At 35.0% G+C, this 24,285-nt stretch overlaps 1 protein-coding gene across 1 annotated transcript in view; it reads left to right on the forward strand.

Moving 5' to 3' along the window:
- The window catches only part of Vps13D (vacuolar protein sorting 13D), a 61,038-nt gene extending 37,083 nt beyond the window's left edge, over window positions 1–23,955 (forward strand). The window contains exons 41-62 of the mRNA XM_085957582.1: window positions 960–1,261; window positions 2,107–2,403; window positions 5,061–5,280; window positions 6,657–6,807; window positions 7,605–7,869; window positions 8,645–8,834; window positions 9,571–9,753; window positions 10,520–10,735; window positions 10,817–11,047; window positions 11,850–12,028; window positions 12,675–12,819; window positions 14,315–14,514; window positions 15,482–15,704; window positions 16,361–16,541; window positions 17,085–17,263; window positions 17,451–17,690; window positions 18,230–18,604; window positions 19,177–19,359; window positions 19,441–19,615; window positions 20,909–21,224; window positions 21,638–21,904; window positions 23,084–23,955. Of these exons, the coding sequence (XP_085813708.1) occupies window positions 960–1,261; window positions 2,107–2,403; window positions 5,061–5,280; window positions 6,657–6,807; window positions 7,605–7,869; window positions 8,645–8,834; window positions 9,571–9,753; window positions 10,520–10,735; window positions 10,817–11,047; window positions 11,850–12,028; window positions 12,675–12,819; window positions 14,315–14,514; window positions 15,482–15,704; window positions 16,361–16,541; window positions 17,085–17,263; window positions 17,451–17,690; window positions 18,230–18,604; window positions 19,177–19,359; window positions 19,441–19,615; window positions 20,909–21,224; window positions 21,638–21,904; window positions 23,084–23,306 (4,941 nt within the window). The 3' untranslated portion in view covers window positions 23,307–23,955. The remainder of the gene's footprint in view (window positions 1–959; window positions 1,262–2,106; window positions 2,404–5,060; window positions 5,281–6,656; window positions 6,808–7,604; window positions 7,870–8,644; window positions 8,835–9,570; window positions 9,754–10,519; window positions 10,736–10,816; window positions 11,048–11,849; window positions 12,029–12,674; window positions 12,820–14,314; window positions 14,515–15,481; window positions 15,705–16,360; window positions 16,542–17,084; window positions 17,264–17,450; window positions 17,691–18,229; window positions 18,605–19,176; window positions 19,360–19,440; window positions 19,616–20,908; window positions 21,225–21,637; window positions 21,905–23,083) is intronic.
- The last annotated feature ends 330 nt before the right edge of the window (window positions 23,956–24,285 follow it).

Below are 24,285 nucleotides of genomic sequence, written 5' to 3' on the forward strand. Positions count from 1 at the left end.
TGCTAAAAAATGAAAATAAAAATGATGCTAAGCTTGCAAAAATGATCGAGATCGTGGTTCAATGGAGGTGTTTGTAAATATAATATTGACAATGATCCGTGAAGCTGTATTGCCATATTATGGAAATATTTACTGGGTATACTTTGATCATTTCGTGCATTATGAAGTAAAAAATAAATATGATTTTGTAACAAATAAATTATTTAAAGTTCATGATAATTATTTATTTATAATTATTAAATTTATATGGTACCGTTTGCACATTTTTACACCGATTCACAATTTCAAAATTTTAAATTAATTTTCGGGAAATTTAAATTTAAAATTAAGTAACATTATCCATGGCATGACGCGTATTACGTCGGCGACGTGACGTCACTATCCGTCAGATACATTTAGGTTTATGCATGCAAATTTGCAGTAAATAGCTTGAATGCAGTTTGCTGTTATATGCATACGCCTGTAAAAATTTTGCACAAATTCTTATTTCAATGTTAATGCCTTGATTTTTTAAGTAAATGTGTTTATTTTTTATTTAGTTCAAATGAACTTAGCAATGCACAATGACATTTTACAGTTTAACAAAAATAGGCAACCCAGACATTCCCGTTTATAATTGAATTAATGATTAATCCTAGAAAGGGTTTTTCGATTTTATGACCCGTTGCAGAAATTTTTGATTGTTTTTTTTGTTGAGAAAAGATTCTTCTCCATCGAATGGCATTATTAACTCAAAACCTGGAAATTTTGAGTTGATTCCTTATAAAAGTAAGGTGTCGATATTTGGATTCATAGCATGGACATAGTAGATTATTGAGTGAGTGACTAACATCCATTTCTTACAACAACAAAAAATGAGAGAGTCAATAATATAATAATAAAAAAATAACATGTCAGGATGTTATGATAACAGATGGAGTTTATTATTTGAAGTCTTAAATTGGAATAATTAATTTCAGATAAAAGCAGATTGCATATCGATCTGCGTCATTGATGACTGTCGTGATTCTGACGTACCGCTCTTGGAATTATCTTTATCCGACATGAGTCTCTCTCAAGATATCCGCGAGAGTGATTCGGTGGGAAAATCTTCTCTAACGTCCCCTCAAAGTCCACCTTTATGCACCAGCCCTGAAGTGCCGGAACTGAAAGATATTGATAGAGAGACAGGCCCTGGTGGTGGTCGACTTCAGTGTAAATTGACCAGTGATTATTATAACAGGGCTCTTTCTGGATGGGAACCATTTATTGAACCGTGGAGGTAATTATGATAATGACATTTATCAATATAACTAATATTGCTAGCAATTCTTGTTAAAATAAGGCAAATATATTTTACCATGATATTTGAATAATCATTTTGACGAGAGGTTGGGTATTTTTGGTTATGTATTTTATGCATAAAAATGTCAACGTAGAATGACAAATCTTATGTTAATATCCAATCAAAATATATATTACAAACAAATGCTATCAACTAGGAGAGAATTAAATTTTAATTCTTAATTGATGGGGTTTTTTAATATTCCATAGGAATTGGTTTTTGCAAATATTCAAATTTCCAACACTTCAAACTCAACCTAACCTGTGAACAATACCTGGGGACTTCAATTTTTACAATCTTTTAAATAGTTAAAGTTGGCTAGAAGCAATACTGCATTCTTGAGTGATATATATGTGCATTTTTTTACACAAGTATACTTAAGACAAATGCAATGAAAAAATGCGACTGGTTCAGGCTTGCGCAAGTCAGATACACATGTTCAGTCATACCTGAACAAGTATACAGTGTAAAAATTCAATGTCATTTGTACTGTCAAAATACTTGTACGATATAATCATACACATGCTTATTTATGCCTACCTGTGAAAAAAATATGCAGTTACGTTTGTAGCCGGCTTAATTTAGTACCTATGTAAACAGTAAGAGACTTTAATCAGTGCAATCCGTGTTCTTCATTTTCATATATCATAGACAATGATGAATTGGAGATTAATTTTCATTTAACATTAACGATTTGCAGTACTAAATAATTAATACATATATTTTTTGTTTCTATTCGCAAACTAATTAATAAATTTGACTACATATATGAATATTTTTAGATGCGACGCATCCTGGGAGTACGGGTTGACGAGCAACTTAAAAAGAAACAGACTCCAAATGGAGGTGAACTCGACTGAGGTCCTTAACTTGAATGTTACCAGTACTCTGATGGACTTGTATACTTTGGTGAAAACAAATTGGACTCAAGATTACTATTCGTTATCAAATCGCGGCGAGATGTCCCCCAAAAGTAGTCCCCCGGGTTACCGTAGGAGATCTCCGTTTGTCCCTTTCGCTCTCCACAATCAAACCGGATGCAAGTTGTGGTTCACCACTATTGTCACAACGGCAGACATGTAAGATTTTCACCATTTATCTGGAACTTATAATATTTAAATACAGTGGTCATTTATTATTCTTTCGATGTAATATTGTTGATTTTTATACACTTTTTTCAATCTTGAATTTTCAAAATTTTATCTGACAACACTGCAAAACATTCTTTAAGCGTCAATTACATTGAGCTACTTTACGAGCTGTTTGTTGGCGAATTTAAAAGCGGGCGATCAGCTACTGCGATTGTGATGATGACACACAAAACTTTCCATTCGCAGAGAAGCCACAAGCCAGCGACTATTTTGACAGAACGTAGTTTGTTTTTTTACCAGGAGGTTGCTACTGCGCAGACACAGTAGGCCCACACGCCGGCGTGTAGCGTGTAAAGTTGACCGGCTTTCAACTTTTCTCGGTAGATTGTTTACAATCTGCTTGTTAGCTTGTTCAATGATGACACTGGGCGACTTTACAGGCAGATTGTAAATTCGCCAACAAGCAGCTCGTAAAGTAGCTCAATGTAATTGACACATTACCATAGATATATTTGATAAAAATTTGAAAAACATCCCAAGTTTTGAAGACCCAGTCTGTGGCGTCTATTAACACTTTACGGTCCGGTCACGCCACATTGGCGTCCTTTGCAAGCCGAACGTTACGATCCGGTGACGCCTACGTGGCGTCCTCACATAGGCATATCTTTACTGTGAAAAATAAATATGAAATTTAATATTTGGTTGCAAGATCTATCGACAGATGGTTGAATGACATGTGCAAGAAGTAAAAGCATGATGGAAAAAAAATATTTCGGGGTTTTTACAGAGATGGCGGACGTAATACCATTCAGTATTTTTTTTGTACCTATACCATTTTTTTTATTAGTTACAAGCCCATTTCTAGACGGCTGAATCACGAGACGTAAACAAAAACGGTAATAAACACTCAATGTTATATTCCAGTGTCGTCACTTCAACTTCGAAATTTAATTGTCGACTCTTTTCAGTGGTAGTCACCCATTTATGAACCTGCATTCTTTTTTTTTAAATGAACGCGATTTTTCGCTATAAATTGCATCCTATTTGATAATTTGTCATTAATGGTTTATTACCCATGAAACATCCACCCACCATGCTTCATCATCCATGATAGAAATCTTAACTTGAAAATGAGAATAGTTGTGAACTTGTATCGCGTTGTCATTTTCGTTCGCTTTTTTCGGGAGATTATTGCTTGTGTAACTGCATAAATAATAGCTATTATTATTTATATTGCACTAATTTCATTGAAAAAATAATTAATCTAAGTATATTTCAGCTAGGATATATATTTTTTATTAGTTTTATCTCCAAAAAAACTTTTTAAAATGGAGGACCATTCGTTTTTAAACAGAGGAAAACTATGCGGATTGTATGTCAGATATTCCCAGTGACTGAAGATATCGGAGATTTTAGTGTAATTTTCAATCACAATCAAATATTTCCGTGGATTTCCGCAACTAATAAACGTTTAAGAAGAAAGTGTAAAGTGTGTTCCTCACATAAACTTCGAAAAGAAACTATTTACATGTCCAAAGAGTGTAAAGTACCTCTACATCTACATATTGGTAATTGGTTTTCTTCGTATAATTTTAAAAAAAGTGTATTAGTTGTTAGTTCATTTTACATTCATAGTTTTATAAACTATTTCAAATAATTTCAGCTTTAGTGTGATAATAATTATTTCGTGCCTAGCCAGTTACCTAAAGGTATTATCCATAAGATTGAGTGTTGATTCAAATATTTTTGTGGAATGTAGATGTTTGTTTTACAATTCTATTGCTCATAGATTTTGTTATATGAATTTTTTACGCACGCCTCTGCACTGTTATTGGATTGTCTCGATTCCTACAATAATACCAAATTGTAATAAACGGTGGGAATGTATATGCGTGCATTTTATTTATTTGAATTTACTCGAAAATATGCACGCCACTGCACTGCCTCAGCCATAAAACCAATAAATCAGATTAGTGTTCGTTCGGGAATGAATGTGCATTTATTTTTAAACACTTCACAGTTTGTGTGAAGTCTTTGTTATTTTATTATATTTGATAATCAGAGATATGAGTAGTAGCGCTAAAAATGAATTGATACGTATTCTATAGCGGTGTAAAACATTTTGTATTTGAATATTTTATTACATTTTTTAATTAAAAAATAATATATTGTGATTGCTTTATATCAATAGGCTGTTTCCTTTACATTATATTTAACAAATTGAACTAATCTAATAACATATAATAAACAATTTACGAAAATTTACAAATTATATACTTTACCTTTATGGAACGCGGGCCAGAGGTTGACAAGTGTTAAATAAATGACACAATTTGATGCATTGATATATTTTAAGTATTTTCTGAAAATTTTATTGAAATATATCAATAGGTTCAAAAGTTATATCATTTTTAACTTCGCGATCGAAATTTGTTGATTTTCATTAAAAAATACCGGATATTGGCGTAGGTTCTTCGCGAAAATTCGCGGACCGTATAGTGTTAACACGGTCAAGTCATCTGATCTTTTGTCCCTTCAATATTTCTTCTTCCACCCGGGTTTGTTTTCATTAATATTCCTTACGATATGATATTCTATCTATCCCAGATTCACAAAATGTTTTATTCTCGGCTCTCTTTTTGCAGTGTAAGTGATGTCCAATTGGCTGACCCTGACGACTCGTGGATTGAAGTGTTACCAGGCCTGACTGCTCCATTCAAATTCGGCAACCGCGGCAAACTGCGCCACATCGACTCGCACAAATTGCGACTGCACCAGCTGGGAGTACGCATCGACGGCTGGAACTCCATTACACCTGTTTGCGTCGATAAAGTTGGTGTCTTTTTTAGGCACGCAACACACACCGTAAGCTATTTATTTTAATTTCAATTCATTCAATTATTACACTCCAATTATTCATATTCTTAATTCAATACAAAATAAACTAATAGTTATAAATTAAATAATAATTACATAATTATAAGTGTTGATTATGGAAGCATCGAATCAAGAGAAATCTTTAAAGTCAGTGATCACCTATGCCTAAACCTATATATTAAATATATTTCCAAAATGAACAGTGTGGATGCAATTGAAAGAAAAGAACTATGTCCTATATAACGAACCAGTCCAGATGAATCATTCAAAAATGAGAGAGATTGCACCATCTGAACAACTATAAACAGACAAAGAGAGTAATGTCCAGTAGTCCAAAAGGGCATAGAAACGTCAGGCATGCCTGATAATGGTGATGACCTATTTCTAATCATATTTGACAACTATTCTGCGTAATAGCTTGAATAATAAATGAGAATAAAATAAAATAAACAGATTACACAAATACATACAGAGAACTGTCAAATGAGCCGTCTATTTTCCAAAAACTAAGTCCACAAATTTTTACACGTAATTGGTTTGTTTTAACGTTGGCTTTTATTCCCATTGTATTGTATTTTAAAACAATATGCTCATTTTTATTTATTTGCAAATAAATCCTTTATTAATTAAAATAAAATAAAACACAATATGTGTAGTTTCGGAACCAGGAACTCGGAAATCAGAACCGGTTTCAGTCGCTTCAATAGGACATTCATAACTCCTATTGAAGCGGATGAAACTGGTCATGTTTATTATTAAATTATGGGAATAAGGACTACATACTGAGCATTATTTTAATTAATAAACCCTTTATTGCAATAAATAATATAAGCAAAATACATATTGGTCAAAAATCGCCCATTTATTTATGTAATTTCAATTAATCGATTTCTGTAGGACATTAAGTTTTTAGACATTGTTTTCATACGGTTTTGGCAGATTTCGGAAATTATAGACCATTACATGTTGTATGAAATTACACAAAGGACATTTTTGTTAAATTATTTTGACCATAATATGTGGACTTTGGTTTTTTGAAATACACCACATTATTTTTTCTTTTATTTTGTTAACTGTCAATTCATGGTGGAACTGCATTGTATTGTTGTTTTTATTTAATAAAACGCAATTTTTATTAAATAAAAACAACAATACATCACATTATAGTAGGTACCTAATATTTGAATTAATATAATTGAACTGGCAAAAAAAAGAAGTATGATTATTATGCTTATTATATTTAGGCACCGATTTCTTACAATATTATTAAGAATCGACAGAACGTAAAACACTGCTTCCTTAAACTCATAACGTGATCCGATTATTACGGTCCCTTTATATTTATCATAATATTTTATTTTCAGAAAAGCGACATTGAAGCCAGAGCAGTGTTTGCAGTAACATTGGAAGGGTCAGCGAGAAAACTTGTAACAGTGAGATCTGCTTTACAACTGATCAACCAACTTCCGGAAGCTATTGAAGTCCGAGCAGATAATATTGGCATGAAGACAACCAGTAAGTTTTTTTTTTTAAATTTTACATAAACCGAAGCAATACTAATAACTGTCAAATTTTGATAGTTGATTTTGATAGTGTGATTGATAGTCTTGATATTCTTAAAAGCAATGAAGGGAATACTTAATGTTTGATTTAGCATTTCAAATATATTTCCTCAAACACATGGTTAAAGATAGGTTCGAACTCCGTGCATTCCATGCCCTCAGAAGTAATACTTTCTTTTTCTTTGTCGGGACCCCTAACGATCATGACCCTAACTATTAGAATGAACTACGTAGAAACTTTTGAAGTTGAGCAAAGAAAAAATGCAATTATGACAAATTATAAAAACAGCATATATGTGAACAGAGTGGTATATATGTATGTAAATTTATCTACCCTCTATTGACAAGTTTTCATTTAATTATCTGTTCAATTTAACCTCTATTCAATTCAACCTACTGAGAGTTATTGTTATAAGTCTCCTGCACGCTCAGTATTAAAATAATAATCCAATGTCGAACAATCAATATGAAAGGTAGGTAACCAATATGGTAGCATTTCTCGCTGGGATTTTGAAAAACATAGCAGCTAAAGGATGGAAATAAATCTATTATATACGTTGATACACATTTCACTTTTCTACACTGTAAGAGTATTTTCACCTATTATGATAAAAATGTGTAATATTTTTTTAACCCAAAATGTACATCAAATAATATTTAAAACCCTCAAGAGTATCAAACAAATTTCCACACATATAACAGCAATATTAAATATTTAGTAACTTCTTGCTTTTGATGTATTTTTTTTAGCGGCCGTATGGTCGGGAACAGGTGGGCCTAGATCGGTCCAGATCGGCAGCGGCGAGACATGGTGCATACCTCTGTCGCACAACCCCACCCCCATGTGGGTGCGGCCACTGGTCAGCCAACGATCGGCCACTTCACCCCCCGGTACCACCCCCGCATACCTGTACTGTGCGCAGCCCATCGATTGGAGACTGGCGGCCAGACAGACTCCACAGGATTGTCTTCAGCTGCCCCATGTTTGTCATTCTAACACACAGTCTTCCTATAGGTTGGTATTAATATATTATAAACTTGACGTAATACGATCAGAAAACAATTTAATTTGATTTTAAAAGACACTTCATTCGTCTGCAGGAAAACTTTTAAATTGAAATTAAATTTTAATTCAAGTGGTTCTCGCAGTGCAGTGCGTAAGGAGCTGGCCTCTCACCCTCTCCAGGTTCAATTCCCGATGAGGACACAATATATTTATGTGTTTTTCTCAAAGCCTGGGTGTTTGTGATTGTTCCACTTCTATTACTAAATACACTACTGTCATTGGGCCTCTAGGCCTTTTGTAGTGTTAAAAAGAATATACGTGTATTTTTTTTCAATTTTTCAATTGAAATGATCACAGCCATCTTAAAATTATCAAAACTACTCATAATATAGGTACTAAATGAAATATCAAGGGTGGATTTAACCAGTTAGAGGCTTTTATTGTAGTATAAATTGGGGCTGGAAAAAAAAATACATATCATAAACATAATATAACTTAATGCCAAAATGGCAAATTAATGACATAAAAACCATGTTTAAAAATTATTAACTTTCTAGTTTTATGTATATTATATTTATAATAGTTATCTATTTTGGTTAACGTGTTATCTGGGGACGTATGTCTGATGATAATATAGCTTCTATCCTAGATACATCAACGTACTTCTGTTTAATGTTTATTAAAATTTTTGAATTGGGGGACCCCTTGTGCTGCACGCAAAACAAATACCTACTGGTAAATCTTTCCTAATTCTTGTTATTAATTTCACATCTTTTTCATCTAGGTTCTGTTGTATACTCCGTCGCGAAAAGTTTCCACTGGAACGAGGACTTCCTCAGCCGGGACACATCATGATTCTAAAACCGCCCGTCCGCCTTGTCAACTTGTTGCCAGTTGAACTGAATTACAAATTAGGTCAGTCGGAACAGGGTGTTGGCAGGGTAGCCGCTGGACAGACAGCTCCACTCTCCCAGGTGAAGACGGTCACTGATTTGTTTAATATCTGCATTATTAAAATTTTTTTATTCATATAATCTTTTTATTCTAATTAGGTAGGTACTCTAGTTATGATTATTGGAAAACATCCTCTATTTTAAGTGTAGCTTATTCAAAATTATAAAATAATAATAATAGCGTATGACCACTTTGTTTCACTACATGTTTAATAATGTAGATTGTAGTGTCTACTTTAAATTTTTCAATAATTTGAGCTTATAGCCAATTAAATGAAAATTCAATTGTCGGGGACAAGGCAAGATATAAGAAAAAAATACAGGGGTGCCTAAGAGGCCATCCGTAGACTGAAACCGTATACGGTTTCTAACCGTGTGCCATACTAAACTTAAGATTTCTCTTAATGAAAATATATTTTCACTAACACGTCGTCACTAACACACTCACGTCGAGTAACAAAACCTACTCCGGCAAATTGTTTTACGAGAAAATTACAAAAAACGGCTGTCACTTCATACCTATTAAGACAATTATTTTGATTATATTTTCTCATCAAAAAACAGTTATGACTAATACCTTAATTTGCAAGGATGTAATGTAATCTATAATAAAGAAGATTTAAAAAATGTCCAAAGCAAGTTTTTGCGTCTCGACAATTCAATTATTGGTTAGTAGTATGTATAGGAATTAACACTTATACAGTCCATTACTTTGACCAATTGACGAATAACTAAAAGTTATTTTTACCGTTTATAGGTCGATGTGCAGAAATCAATAGAGATATCAATATACATGGAAGGATTCCCTGGTGCAGCGTCAGTCGTGATTCCACCCACAACCACAATATCATTCTCAACGAGACTTAAATTGTCAGACATGTCTGGCAGAAAACTTACTCTGAATGCTCATGTTTCCATCAAACGCAGCGATACAATCAAGGTAATTTTAAACAAAAACATTATAAGTACGCAGGTTTACTTTAGTATAATTCAAATATGGTTATTCCTCACTATGTTTCATATATGGTATTGCCGGTAATTATTTATTTTAGCAACCAGTTCAATGGTAAAGATAAATCATTCGAAAGTGGCGCAATTGATACAGCAAAAACTATTTTCAGCTGTAGTGATATTGTTTGCTAGCATTGAAACATGCATTGTAGCAAATAATACCAATACAGTTGCAAATTGCCTATCGTGCCACTGTAGAATGATTTATCCCTATTACACAGTAATACACACTCCAGGGATATAAAGGCACACAACAAATAATTTAAAAAAGGAAGAATACACAAATACATAGGTACTCCCATGTAAATGTATGTCTGTTCTACATGGCCCTTCACATCCTGAAGTGGGCCCTCAGGCCAGGATATTTTGCGGAAGGTTAAGGGTAGTGTGATGTTCTCCAGTAGTGTTCCCAGTTAGTGTAGTGGAACCACAGAATCACGTATTTCAAACGATTTTATTTGACCAATTGACCGATTGTCAAATTTTATGTTGGTGAAGAGGTGATCACAAAAGTGATAATTTGATAGGAACATTAAAATTATTGCTAAAGGGTTTGATACACAAAAATACAATAGGTGTTTATTAGATTTGAAATTTTAAAATGCCCATATCTCTGAATTCTGCAGATGAGGATTAGTTCTATTCACCATCAAGGCGATGGTATGTAAACTTATATATTAATTTTCTTTCTTCAGGTTTCCATCTCAGCCGCATATTGGATTGTGAACAGAACCGGGGTGCCGATAGTATTTAGACAAGAAGGTGTTCCCACAGAGACGGCTGGTCAATTCGAAGAGCATGAGATCGCCAGAATGGTGGCTCCGCTCCTGTTCAGCTTTGCAGATTCCGACGGAAGTCCAACCGTTGTGGCCAGAGTGGGCGCTGGTGTTATTCCCAATGGACAACCTCAGGTGCATAACAATAATTTTACATTAATAATTCTGTGATTTATTTTAAAATGCCTAATTAATTTATAATGTAACTTCCTTTAGTGGTGCTCATCATTTGGCTTGGGCGCCGGAATAATGGTGCGACGACTCGTGGTCGGCAACATTGGCGGAACAGGGGGCTCGGAGAGGGTTTTATTAGTCGGCATCGCTGTGCGACCTGGCAGAGGACACTACAGGCATACCAACATATGCACCATATCACCCCGATTCCAAATACACAACAATACATCATTTCACCTCCAATTCTCTCAAAAGTGCTATGCTACAACCATGGTGAGTGAATTTTATCATCATAAATTTAATATTGTCTATGGGTCAAATTTATATATGGCATTATAAATGTAGTTTTCCATAGATATTATTCAAACTATTGACACCAATTTAGTGTTGTAATAATTGCAATTTAAATAGTTTGGCCAAAATGCAAGGCACAATGTAATTGTGGTGTATGCATTTATTCAATTATTAAACCACTGATATAGCCACCATTAATTTATAATATAGTTAATATTGGGTATATATTAATGATTATTCAATTACTATTTTAGAAATTCCCAGATAACCAGAATTTGAAAAATGGCAGCCCTCCCAATTCCAAAATGTGACATTCTCGTTCTTCGTTTAGCTAATAAAACATAACTGCCAAATATGCAACAGGTTCATAATTAGTTAGTTGAACACAGTGTAGTGATGTACGAGTGGTAACATGTCCACTTATGAAGTCGTGGGTTTGAGTCTCGAATCTGGAAAATTCCCCAGAAGAACGCATAGCATGGAACCTAATTGGTAGACCAAGTGGCTAACATCAATTTCTCATAAAATAATTTGTTTAGAAACTCTCATAAGGTGGCCAAGATCGGAAAAAGAAACTCAACATAGACATTATTGCATGAGGCCAAATAATAAAGTTGTTAAAATGTCTGTAAATGTGTGCTTTAATACATTTTAATGATCATGTGCTTGAAAAATATAATTGATTATGTATATATTATGGAATAGGTACATGTATCTCTGTTTTCATTTCGTTGTATCATGTGTAAATAGTTGGATGAAATTAAAACTGTCTATGATGTAGGCGGATCCGGGTGCATCCGCTTCTCATGCGAGTGCCGTTCCCGGTTGTGCCATGCCCTTCCATTGGCCAAGGCAAGATCGAGAGCAGTTGTTGTGCGTTCGATTGTTAGATCTGCCACATTCCAATTGGTCAGGCGGATTCAGGATCGACACCAATCATTCACTGCATATTAATATACGGTAAGATTTAATATTTTCTACATACAATACACATTCGTCTACGTGATTTTTACTAACTTGTTACAAAATTAACAAGCCGCAAAACATCAACGTTTATTGAAACAAATGGCATTATTTTTCTGCCTTACGGTTAAATTCTATTCTACTTTTTTTATCATTAAGGTGTCTATTCAATATTTGTGCTAAACGATGTTTTTGTGTTTCAAACGAAAATAATTAGTTTTAATATCAGTTTCATTTTTCCATCATGTATTTTTAGCTGTTGATACCCGTAATTGAAATAAATATAATCAAAATAATTTTGGACATATCGCTTTTTAAGTCATTGAGTTTTTAAATATTCTTTTTTGTATGGTTTTGACAGGTTTTGGAAATTATAATTCACTACACTACTAATTATTGTGTGAAATGTCACACAAATTACATTTATAATAATATGTACATATCTTTTGTTAGATTTTGGCCGTAAACCGTTTGTGTACCGTAAAACTCATTCTCAAACTCAAGTACCTACACGGTGCATTAACCTAATGAATTTTAGCTCTGATACGATTTTATATTGGAAGAAAAACTATAGATAGAAAGAAAAATATCCTGATGATTGTTGTACAGCGAAAAATAATTAATTTATTGGTTGATTTTTAAGGGACAATAATGCGGCTTGCTTTTTCCTGCGATTAGAAGTAGTTCTTCAAGGTGCTACATATTTTATTGTTTTCACCGATGCGGAGACCATGCCGCCACCCATACGACTTGACAACTATTCTCTTGTACCTTTGACCTTCCATCAGGTATGTAATCCCCTAATGGCTCAGTGGACTCACGCCAACCATCATGAGCAATTAATTAACAATCATACATAACTATTATACACATGATTCAAATACCAATTTGTTGAATCCTCTTGACAGTTCTTGTAATATATATGTTACGCCGAATGTGCGAAATTGAACATTACATGAAATGGGCAAAATTTTGCCTAAATCATGAAAAATGCAAGCCCGTTGCCTTATTCATGAATTAGACAAAATATCTGGAGAGTGCGTGAAATCGGCAGTAATTTTTCTGCCTACTTCATGTCTTGGACAAATTAGATAGTAGCGCTACGGTGGTATTTTTTGCAACTAAACTAAATGTATCAAATGCTCATGGATTGGTCAAAATGTACATTTATATTATCTATGGTCAAAATAGATGATCGCGCTTCGTGGTGTTTTTTGCAACTAAACAAATGTGTCAAATGTCATTGATTTGAATGACGTTCATATCCATTTACTATGCGCAAAAAAATTCTAGAACTATAATATGATAACGGAAGAATTTTATTGAAAAGTATTTTCGCGATTTGATTCGTGCTTGGGTATCAATTGTGCAATGGTCGATTGAATGTTTGTGATAGTTTGTTGACACTTGATAGCTAACCTCAAAATGGACATTCAGTTAAATAATTTAATTCAGAATTACAAAACCTTACCTAACCTAACCTAATAATAATAATATTATATTATGTCCAATTATGACTAATAAAACCATCCGTATTAAATTTACTTTTTCTTCTGTCATGTTGACAGTTCAAGAATTCCATACCGTGGCGAATTCATGTACTCAGCAGAAAAATTACCTAATTCATGAATAAGGCAACAGGCTTGACTATTACATGAATTGGCCAAAATTTTGCCCATTTCATGTAATAGTCAATTTCGCACATTCGGTGTAACATATATATATATATGTCTTCTTATAATATATGTTTATATTGTTGGTTTTAAAAAAAGATTGAAAACGAAAAATATATTTTGGTCAGCTCAGTGGCTACAGTAATAATTATTAATCTTTCCATATATTTTCTTATATTATTAAATGTTATTGAAGTGTGTTTTGACAAGGCACAAGTTATTAATTGTTTACACAATATTTTTATATTACTGTATCACCGTTGACACATTATCACAGAGCTGTAGTGTGGCGTGCAATCATTCGCAGTAACACGTTTGCAGGCAATCAGTCACTAAGTCAAATCTGACAAGAATAGAAATTTTTATATTTCATTTCAGACTGTCCAATCAGATCCAAAATGACATTTTTATGGTGCATTAAGTTAGCTGTATTCATGACAAAACAAATTTAAATAAAATATAAAATTTGGATTCATTCAAAAGGCCACTGGTTCCCCATCCCTCGAGCTAAATGGTTGGCGGAGATCATGTCGTCTCATGTAAATGGAAAATAATACGACATAAAATAATATTATGTTATCTATCTTTATTCAATAAATATTGATTTCAGGGAGGGTGCAAAGAAGAGTCACTACTGAAGGCTCATAGTTCTAAGCCATGGGCCTTGGTGGAACCTTGCGGATTTACCACTTTGGCTGTCAGAGCACCCGGGGGCACCGGCACCACCATTGATCTGAACAAAATAGATGAAACAAAATCTCTTACATATCAAAATTTTATCTATATCGTGTTCACTGGAACACATCAATAGTAAGTATCTTTCGACATTTTTAATTTTTTTTCTACACTATAGCACCACACCATGTATGAATAAAAAGTCGATTGAATACATTGTCTTGTTTATTGAGTTTTAATTAAACTATTTATTTTATTCAATGAATAAGTCACCGAATTTAAGGATATATTCGCTATTGAATATACATAATTTGGGACATCATTACAACATTATAAATATACCTATTAGAAAAATATTTTTGACAATATATGGGTACGGATTCAAATCCGCATCCATTGTATTCTGCCCAACGTGATTTACCAATTAAGACATCCATGCCATACCTAATCAAGACGAAAATAACTACTAGCTATGCGACTATTGTCGAATTTCATTAATATTGGCGACCAGCTTTTGTGGCTCGAATCAAGGTTTTTTTTTTTACCGAGGCTTTGACTGCGACTTGCTTGTGTCATATCGCCTCTTCTCATCTAGAAGAGGATCTGCCAATCAGGCCCTCCCTCCAATTCTGTTAAAGAACTTTACAATTCTACCGAGCTTTTCTGTTCTCCCCACCGTCAACGCATGTTTCAATACATCGGCATTCTTAAAGATATCTGCGATTCGCAGCTGTACTCTGTGCCGTTCATATTTAGGACATTGTACTGTTATATGTACAATGTCCTCGAAAACACGACATTCATCGCAGAGGACATCAAATCTTTTACTCATTGTGTGTCCTGTTCTTAGCCTCAGTATCAGCTTAAGCTCTTATCTCTTCAAAGAAAACTCCACAAACCAGGGCACCGAACGTGGAATCAAGATATTTACAATAGGTACTTACTTAACTTGATTCCCTAGCTGGCGTAAGGATCTCTCTAATTTTTAATTTTGACATACTTGTACGACTGATAATTTTTAATTAAACTATTTTTTAATTACTTTCGTTACACACTGGTTGAAAAAAAGTATTAAGGTTCTTTTTTTATTTTTGTATTGCAGTAAGACTGTTAGTTCAATAGGCGGAGGCGTTGAGAGCTCCCAGCTGGTTTTAGAAGTGACGAGCGGTTCGACGGGGGTCGGTCGAGTGGTGCTAGCAAGGAAACGATGCGGTGAGAGAGCTCAGCTTTGGCGACTCAACAAGAGAGGGCATCTCATGCATGAAGGCAGCTCGCCGCCCCAGCCCTCAAACGCTCCACCAGATGTCAGCGCACCTCACACATTGGTATACTCCACTTTAATAGTTTATTGTTATATGTATATTGTAATAAGAGAAGTGCTGAGTATTAAATGAGTACATGTAGGATATTATTATATAATAATGGGTTCGGAGCTATTTTCGCATCGCTATATACCTATTTATGCGTGAAACAGATGATTCAAACATGGGTCGACACCCCATTGGTTAATAACAATTGGCTGACCAATAAATAGCCTTGATTGCATTATATAATATCAAAAATTATGTACATATCAAACCCATGCGAATATAACTAAAAGTCTCTCTTATATACATATTCCATTAATCTTCACAATCATTCTCAGTCTCCCCGTCACAAAGCAAGGCCCACTATAGTCAGATCGTGAATTGAAACTATAAACTTCAATGGAAGTGGTAGTTATTGGGCATACTTTGAATGCAATATGGTAAACTGTTTCTAGAAAATGATGATTGTGGCATATTGAAAAAATTGTAATATTTTGTATGACATACGCAATCAAAAGTCTTCATTTATTGCAAACTGCATTGCATTCAAAGATTATGAATAACTACCACTATCTTCGTAATTTGCAATTCAATGCCACAGCCTGCATCCAGTCTGCCTTAGTCACAAAGTTATATAAATTATTGACATTCAATCGATTATCCTTTATTCCAAGGTGCTGGACATTGAAGGGCCGGCACCTCAACCCAGCACTATGGTGGGATTGTGTGTGCGGCGAGTGAACCCTCGTCGGGCGTCCACTCAGACCTGGCACTTCACCCCCGATGGTTACTTGCGTTGCGCTCATAGTAATATGAATGTTCAACCTCTCGATGGCTTCTTTGGATTACGGCAAGGTTTGTTGGATCTATTCTGTTATATAACTCAATATGAATTTCAATTTTTATAAGCTACTCTCTATTCTTCAGACATGAATAGTATTTGTATCGATAGCATTATATCTATGTATTGTAACTATGTCAAACACTAATACATAGTAAACACTAAATTGTCTAATATTATCAGTCATCATATTAAATCAGAAGTGGACTGTATGTATTTGGATTTGGGTAGTGTAACTATCAATGACCTTGTTTTTGACGGTCAATATGGCCGTGATTGAATGATTTCTCTATATATGCACAAGCTAATATCACAACATGTAGCTTCGTAGGTTTATAATGATTGAAAATACGCAGGCATGATATTATACCTGATGATAATATGCAATAGATAAAATCGGCACTTGCAAGTTATGGTGTAGGTTTCTCAAAAGTTATTGTTGTATGTTGTATGAAGATGAATGAAATGGAATTAATTGGTATAACTGTGGAAGTTGATAAAGACAATGATACACCTAAAAATCGTGATTTTAATAATTATTATTATACATCCCTTAGGAAACCGAGCAGTTTTGGGACTGCCGGGTCCATCAGGGCCACACGTTTTGCCAAATGGTGTTCCTATTGAGCATGCGGTCTCCAGCCATACTCTGAGACCTGGATCAGGGTTTTTGAATGTCACCATCACTACTGATGGACCCACCCGTGTTGTCAAAATCTCTGACGTCAAGCAACAGGTACAATTAACTTACGATATAATCTTAATTTGAACAGTTCGATAATTATTTTTACCCCATATATTGATCATAGATCTGGCACTTTTATTTTTTGTATATGTACGTAATTGCTTAGCGTAATAATATGAGCAATGAATGCAATATTATTGAATGATTATGTTGTTTAATTGTATGATTATATTTCCAGGAGGATAATTGGTGTGAAGGCAGGTCAGATGGATCAAATTCAGTTGAGGAATTAGAATCGGGTGGGCGAGAGGTTCAAGTGCGGGTGGCCGTGGGTGGAGTCGGATTATCTTTAGTATCCAGGGCGCCGCCTCTAGAGCTTCTCTTTGGTGTCTTCTCTGGAGTTTTGCTAGAAGCCGTTTGGTCACCTCGCGGCCAAGCCCTCAATCTCAGCGTGCAGGATGTGCAATTCGATAATCAGGTATGATAATTATTTTCCATAAAACTTACCTCATCAATATATCACAATATTTTGAGTCAGAGTATGTCTAGGTATAATTTATTATTATCCAATATCACAGCTGCTAGTACACACGGAGCAACCATACACTGAGCTTTATAGATTGATTTTGTCTAGAATAAGAAGATAAGAGAGTAGACCATGCGGCCTTTTATCATATCTGACATATCGTATCGTATGTGACTATTGAATACTTTAGAAGAATCTCAATCTGCTTTGCCTCTTCAAGCTACTCGGATTTCAGCATCTTAGAAGGCCACTAAATTCCATCTACATTGTGTAATCGGTGTAGCTATAGGATGCTGCCATTACCTTGGAAGAAGCAAGAATATTAGGACTGGGATACATAATATGACCAAATGCAGAGATGTCACCGCTAAGTCAGCCTGCATTAAATGTTCTTATTGTTTTTCTCACCGCCACTACATTGTATTCAAATTGAGTCGATAATATTGGGTACCTAGTTTGGTGTAAATTTAATACATTTTATGAAACTCCAGCTTCTAGGAACGCCGTGTCCTGTTCTGTTGCACTCTACGCGCAGCCGCGCGGGAAACAGCAGCGGTTCGTCACCGATGATCTTACCGACGATTCAAATGTCTATGGAGAGATCGGCCGCCCCACCCGACACTCGCTACAACGCACACATCTTCAAGCACTTCATCATTTCACTTCGCCCCATTTCCGTCCACTTGGAGGAGAGACTCCTGCTCAAGCTGTGCCTGTGGGCAGGCATCGGGGGCTCTGAAGAAGACTCCATCGACAAAGAAGAGCCGGATGAAACAGATTTTGAAACGCAGAAAATCCTTTCCGAAGTTACAGCTGCACATGCCAAGCGGTATTATTTCGGCGTTCTCAAACTGGTACCCAGTCAGGTTTGTTGGAATATTCAATGATTTGTAAGATATTCTATATATTGACTAGTTTTTGAAGACAAAATTTAATGATGACAAGTAGGTAAATGGATATCGCTTTGACCGTTAACCCTTTTGTCATGTCATAGTTCTAGTTAACTTCTTAAATATAAAATAACTGATTTAAACCAATGAGGTTGAATTTTTTCGCTGCAATCACCTGCGCCTTAGCGATATAAAACCTTACTGGCTACAAACTGTTTCATACTGGTCAGCCTACACCTCATTGGCCGAATACCGCCTAATACCAATAAACGACCATGATTGGTTTACGAAATGTCATAAAAATATGCACACTTTAAACCTATGCAAAAGTCTACCCTACATGGTAAATCGATGGTAAAAACTCTAGACATGACTTAGGTTTATGTGGATTCTTGAAGTAATTAGTCCTATTATGGATGCAAGAATCTTATTCAGAGATACATATTCAATACTATATACATACAAAGTAACATATTCAATAGAAATCTCATTTTTGACCTTAGAGTTACAAAATAGATTGACAATTTGTTTTTTTTTTTTTTTTTCAGATAAGGCTTAGTATGCAGACTGCTGGAAAATTACCATTAAGCTTAGCAGCCTTGAAGAAAAGACTCGGCTTGACCTTGATTAAATTTGAAGATGCAGGTGTGGAATTGGAGCCTTTCATTCGGTGGCATCCATTTGAAACGAGTCAATTTTTACGGCACTCCATTTTAAAACACTATAAAGATGTAAGTCGAATCTTTTTCATCGAATTTGAGACTTACAGAATGACGGACTGAATATATTACAACAATTACCATCTGTTTTAGGAATTAAAATGGCAAGCTGCAATTATATTGGGGTCCGTAGACTTTTTGGGAAATCCTTTGGGATTCGTCCAAGATGTGTCAGATGGAGTATCCGGCCTTATTTATGAGGGCAGTGTTGGCGCACTAGTGAAGAATGTCACGCACGGTCTATCTAACTCAGCCGCAAAAGTATCAGGTATGTTCATTATGATTCAATTATAATTCAGCTTACTAAGAGATTTTAAATCTAGTAAAGTTGATAAAGAGTTTCGCTTAGGTATATGTAATCAATGTAATATGCAATGTGGCATGGAATGGTGCATGTTAGGCATAAGGCAGAAAGACCACAAAAGAAACCAATGGATAAAGAAACAGATAGTATGCGAAGTGGTAGAGATCACCAAACAGATGAAATGACAATAGGCTGGACATGTCGCTTAGTGAGTGGACAATTTTCGCCATACAGTAGTACTCAAGGGACACTATACACGACCACAGGGACACCCTTAAACCCACTGAATAGACAAACGCATAAAGTTCGGTGGATGTAGGTGGCAGTGAAGAATTAGGAACCGAGAAGAGTGGAAAAAACTAGGAGTGACCTTCATCCCGCAGTGAATTGACTCTGGCTGATGACATGTGGTCAAATGCTATGTGATTACATAGTGCCATAGTTGATATTTAAACCTATTTTAATTCAGATTTTAAAGTCGACACGCATCTATTAAAGAAAATAACAAAATTCTTTGGTTTGAACTATAAAAAGTGACATTTCTGTCAATAATGTCATATACAATTAGATTCTTAATAAGTAGTGGTTTTAGTATAGATAAACAACATTTTACATAATATTATGCTATACTCAATGTACAGTAAAACCTCGTTAATACGAATTCCATGGGACCGAAAATCGAAAAAAAATTCGAATTACGAAATGTATGGGGGAAAAATACAAAATATTTTTTTTTGATTTTCATTAATTTCATTTCTGATCATAGATGTGCCTATCAAATTGGGTCATAAAATGTCAGGATTATTTTTATTATCTTCTTAAAATAAGCAATTTATGTTTTAAAAAAGGTCTGTCACAATTTTCAATGACTGACTCATGAAATAGTGTATATTATAGTGTATTATATAGTGTATTAGAAATAGTGTATTGAATATTTTTATATGCCAGAACACTGAAATAATTTCGAATTACGAAATTCACAATTACAAAATTAAAGGTATGGTTTTATATGAAAATAATGTTCAAGGGACTTTTTTTTCGCGAAAATTTCGAATTACGGCGAATTTCGAATTATCAGTGTTTTTACTAACGAGGTTTTACTGTATTTGGTTTTTGAGCTGTTACATTGTGTCTTTCCTCTTTCTTTCTTTGGTGCTTGGGGGTCATTACTGAACCCGTTCTCAAAAATGAAATACAATAAAAGGCAAGTGAGAAAGTTTCAAGATATATTACGCTAAGTATACTATTTATATTCAGAATCTCTGGGAGACGGTCTGGGACGAGTAATCCTAGATGAAGCCCATGAAGAGACGAGGGCCCGAATCAGAGGAGTCGGTGAAACCGGTGGTGGGGTGAGTCATCTGGCGGCCGGACTCAGGGGCCTGGGGCTCGGCCTACTCGGCGGCGTCACCTCTCTCGTGAAGCATTCGTACGAAGGAGCCGCACATCAAGGTTTCCCCGGCTTTCTCACTGGTGTCGGGAAAGGATTGATTGGGACTGTTACAAAACCGATGGTCGGGGTATTGGATTTAGCTGCGGAAACTGCAGCCGCTCTCAGAGAGACCAGTAGAAGGTAAGATCTAATTATGTGATATTAGCTGTTTTAGGTACATAGAGGCTCTAGTTGTTGACAGGTTTTGAGGCTGCTTTGTGAAAATTTTACCTGTGCGATAATTTATCGTCATGTTCGCGTCATTGAGTGCTAAAAATACAGCAGTAGCTATGTTGCCGAGACACTTCTGGTACTCATTTTTTTAAGATTTTGATACTTAATGAGAAAGTACTGCTTCATAGAAAACCACCACTGGGTCTTATGTCAAAGATTGGCTCTAACAACATTAAATTACATACATGTAGGTACATATTAAATCTTTAACTTATTTTTTTAAATACTGTTCAATACCTGACCAGTGAGAAGACAGTCGAGCATCAGATTGATAAATGAAGATTTTGGGATGAAATACTATTTAATTTTGTTATATACAGATCGGATCGGTGGCTTCCGGAAAGATATCGGCCTCCCCGGTGCCCGATGGGTCCAGGAGGACTTCTCCCTCGCTACTCTCGCACGCAGAGCACCGGCCACCAGCATCTGTATGCCATCAATGGAAGGGACTATGAAGAAGGCTTCCTTGCGTACGATTGCATACGTGGCCATCCCTATGACATCAGAGCTCTCATCTCTACACGCAATTTGAGAATATTCACGTGCACAACTGGTGACCCCCACATTGTCATCGAAACTCATTTAAGGTACATATGCAATTGATTTCTTGGCATATTTTTTTGCTGCCGCTACTGTTATCTAATGAAGTGAAATCTACAGAAGACAGGTATTTAATTCTTGAGAATTTGAGATGTTTTTTTTGTTTCTCTAGAATTCTCGAAAATAATTTTAAGGCTTCATAAGACCTTGTGTTTTAGGTTTTACAAAAAATATTTTTTATTTTACTTTGATGAAAAAAATTGAGACCTTTCACAAATTTACAGTTCATCTCCATAAAACATTTTAAGTTTCCTCGTAATATCTGGAGCCCAATTTTTGAAACAAGGAGTATCATAAAATATGAAAACTTGCTTCAAAATGCCATTTGGCATACATTTATGATCACGTAAGAGTTTGCATTATATTTTAGTCTGTGGACTCCATGTCAGCCAATGACATCTCAAGTTAACATAATAAATAAACTATAAAATGATCTAAAATATGGTAATAACATTATCATATTTTATTAGTAACCGTTATAGAAGCATTAATAAAACGTCTTATTCTTAAAGTATGTAACTAATTTATCCTTCAAACAACAATCCTTGAAAGAGACAAACCAGCGCCTCTACTGGGGAAGCGTATGAAACTCATAAGCCTTAGTAGATGCAGTTGTATAAATCGAAGCACAAATAAAATTTCTCATACAAAATCGAAGCTATGTGCTTGAATAGCTTAGATACTGCTTGTTTCAAAAATTGGGATCCTGGAGGATTTTCAATCACAAACATGAATTTATTGTTATAAATACATCCTGCAGCTTTTGCAGTTTGTGTATTTTTTACAATTTGAGAACAGGCCCGTTATAATATTATAGTGCTATCTGTATATATATACACCCATGATGGCCGCGTGGCTTAAGCACCGGTCTATAGTGTTGAAGGTCCCAGGTTCGAATCCTGGGTCTGGCAAGTACACATTATTTTTCAATTTGTGTATGAGTCAGAGTATGGACCTAATAGGTTGAACAAGTGGCTGACATCCATTTCTTGTAAAAATAAAATCTGTTAATACAAACCCCCACTCTGTGTAGGCCCATATGATTCTATTAGGATCGGACATGGTCGAAAGAAAAGAAGATCTGTATATAGCAAGTCAGAGTCAATCTCAGTGATTACAGCTGTCTTCAGATTATGTCACTATAATTATAATTTTCTGTCTTTCAGCAATCTCATCTGCTGCCAAGCGGTGACCAGCTCTCAAGGAGAGTACTACATAGAACTGACGGTCCGGGTGGAGGGGCCGAGTGGCGCAGGCGTGCGCCGCCCTCAGATACAATGTGACACGGCCGAGCTGGCTAGATGGGCGTCGCACCAGGTTAACTATGCCAAGTGCATGTTCCATGAGAAGCTCTACACCCTTCAAGAGGCAGACTACGACTTTGATTAAATTCTTGTCCATTGAGGTGTGAGGATTAAATGAGTATAAGTAATATGCAACTAAAAAATGAACTAGTAGCCATTTATATCTATTTATACGTGAAACAGGATTCAAATATGTAACCGCTTTGTTTAAAAAGTTATAACCATTTTATTCATAACATTGGATTACAGTCCATGGACTTATGTGACTGATGTATAAAATGTTATTATTTTCATAGCAATGTGAATTTTTGGCCTGATTCGTTCTCCTTCAAATAATGTAAAAATGTTAGTAGACACACAGAATATCAATATTTTTTCTTAGAATACTAAAAAGTGGAGTAGAGGCTATATTAACTGATATTTTTATTCAGTCGCGGGATTGAACCTGTAACTTATAACTTCATAGTATGTATAATAAATAATTTGAGAATTCATTACATTTACAGAATGTTGAAAACATATAAATTTTATTAGAATCGGTGTACTTGTACTCCTTCAATCCTAAGCTCCTCAATAAACAAATGCGTTAACCCATTTCTAATAGCCCATTTACACATGCATAGATTTACTGCTGCAGCACGTATTATCGTGCAAGTTGCAAGACTGCATGCATAGATCAAAAAAGTTCAGCGGCTTCTGAATTTTCATGTGATAGTTGTGCATGCAACCGGCGGAAAAAATACGAACCACACGCATTTTGACATAGGTATACTGATTTTCACAACCTGTCAAATAGCACCACACAACGACAACAAACGCATTCGGTTATGCTTGAAGAATGAGATTGGCGAGACAGTCAGCACTTTTGTGTATAAACAGTTATTGTCACAATAGTTTAATTTACATGCTATTGTAGTCAGTAAATCCATGGACAGGCGCTATAATTACAAGTAGAAAGTACATACTATTAATACTTGTGTATATATGTATACTGATTCACTTATCATTTACTTGGTCAAAATTCATTTCAAATCGTTCAATACAACAATGACACTAATGAAAGT

This window comes from Rhyacophila brunnea, unplaced genomic scaffold (assembly GCF_057557595.1).
Source record: "Rhyacophila brunnea isolate RB1 unplaced genomic scaffold, BYU_Rbru_1.0 scaffold_7, whole genome shotgun sequence".
NCBI classification, from domain to species: Eukaryota; Metazoa; Arthropoda; class Insecta; order Trichoptera; family Rhyacophilidae; genus Rhyacophila; species Rhyacophila brunnea.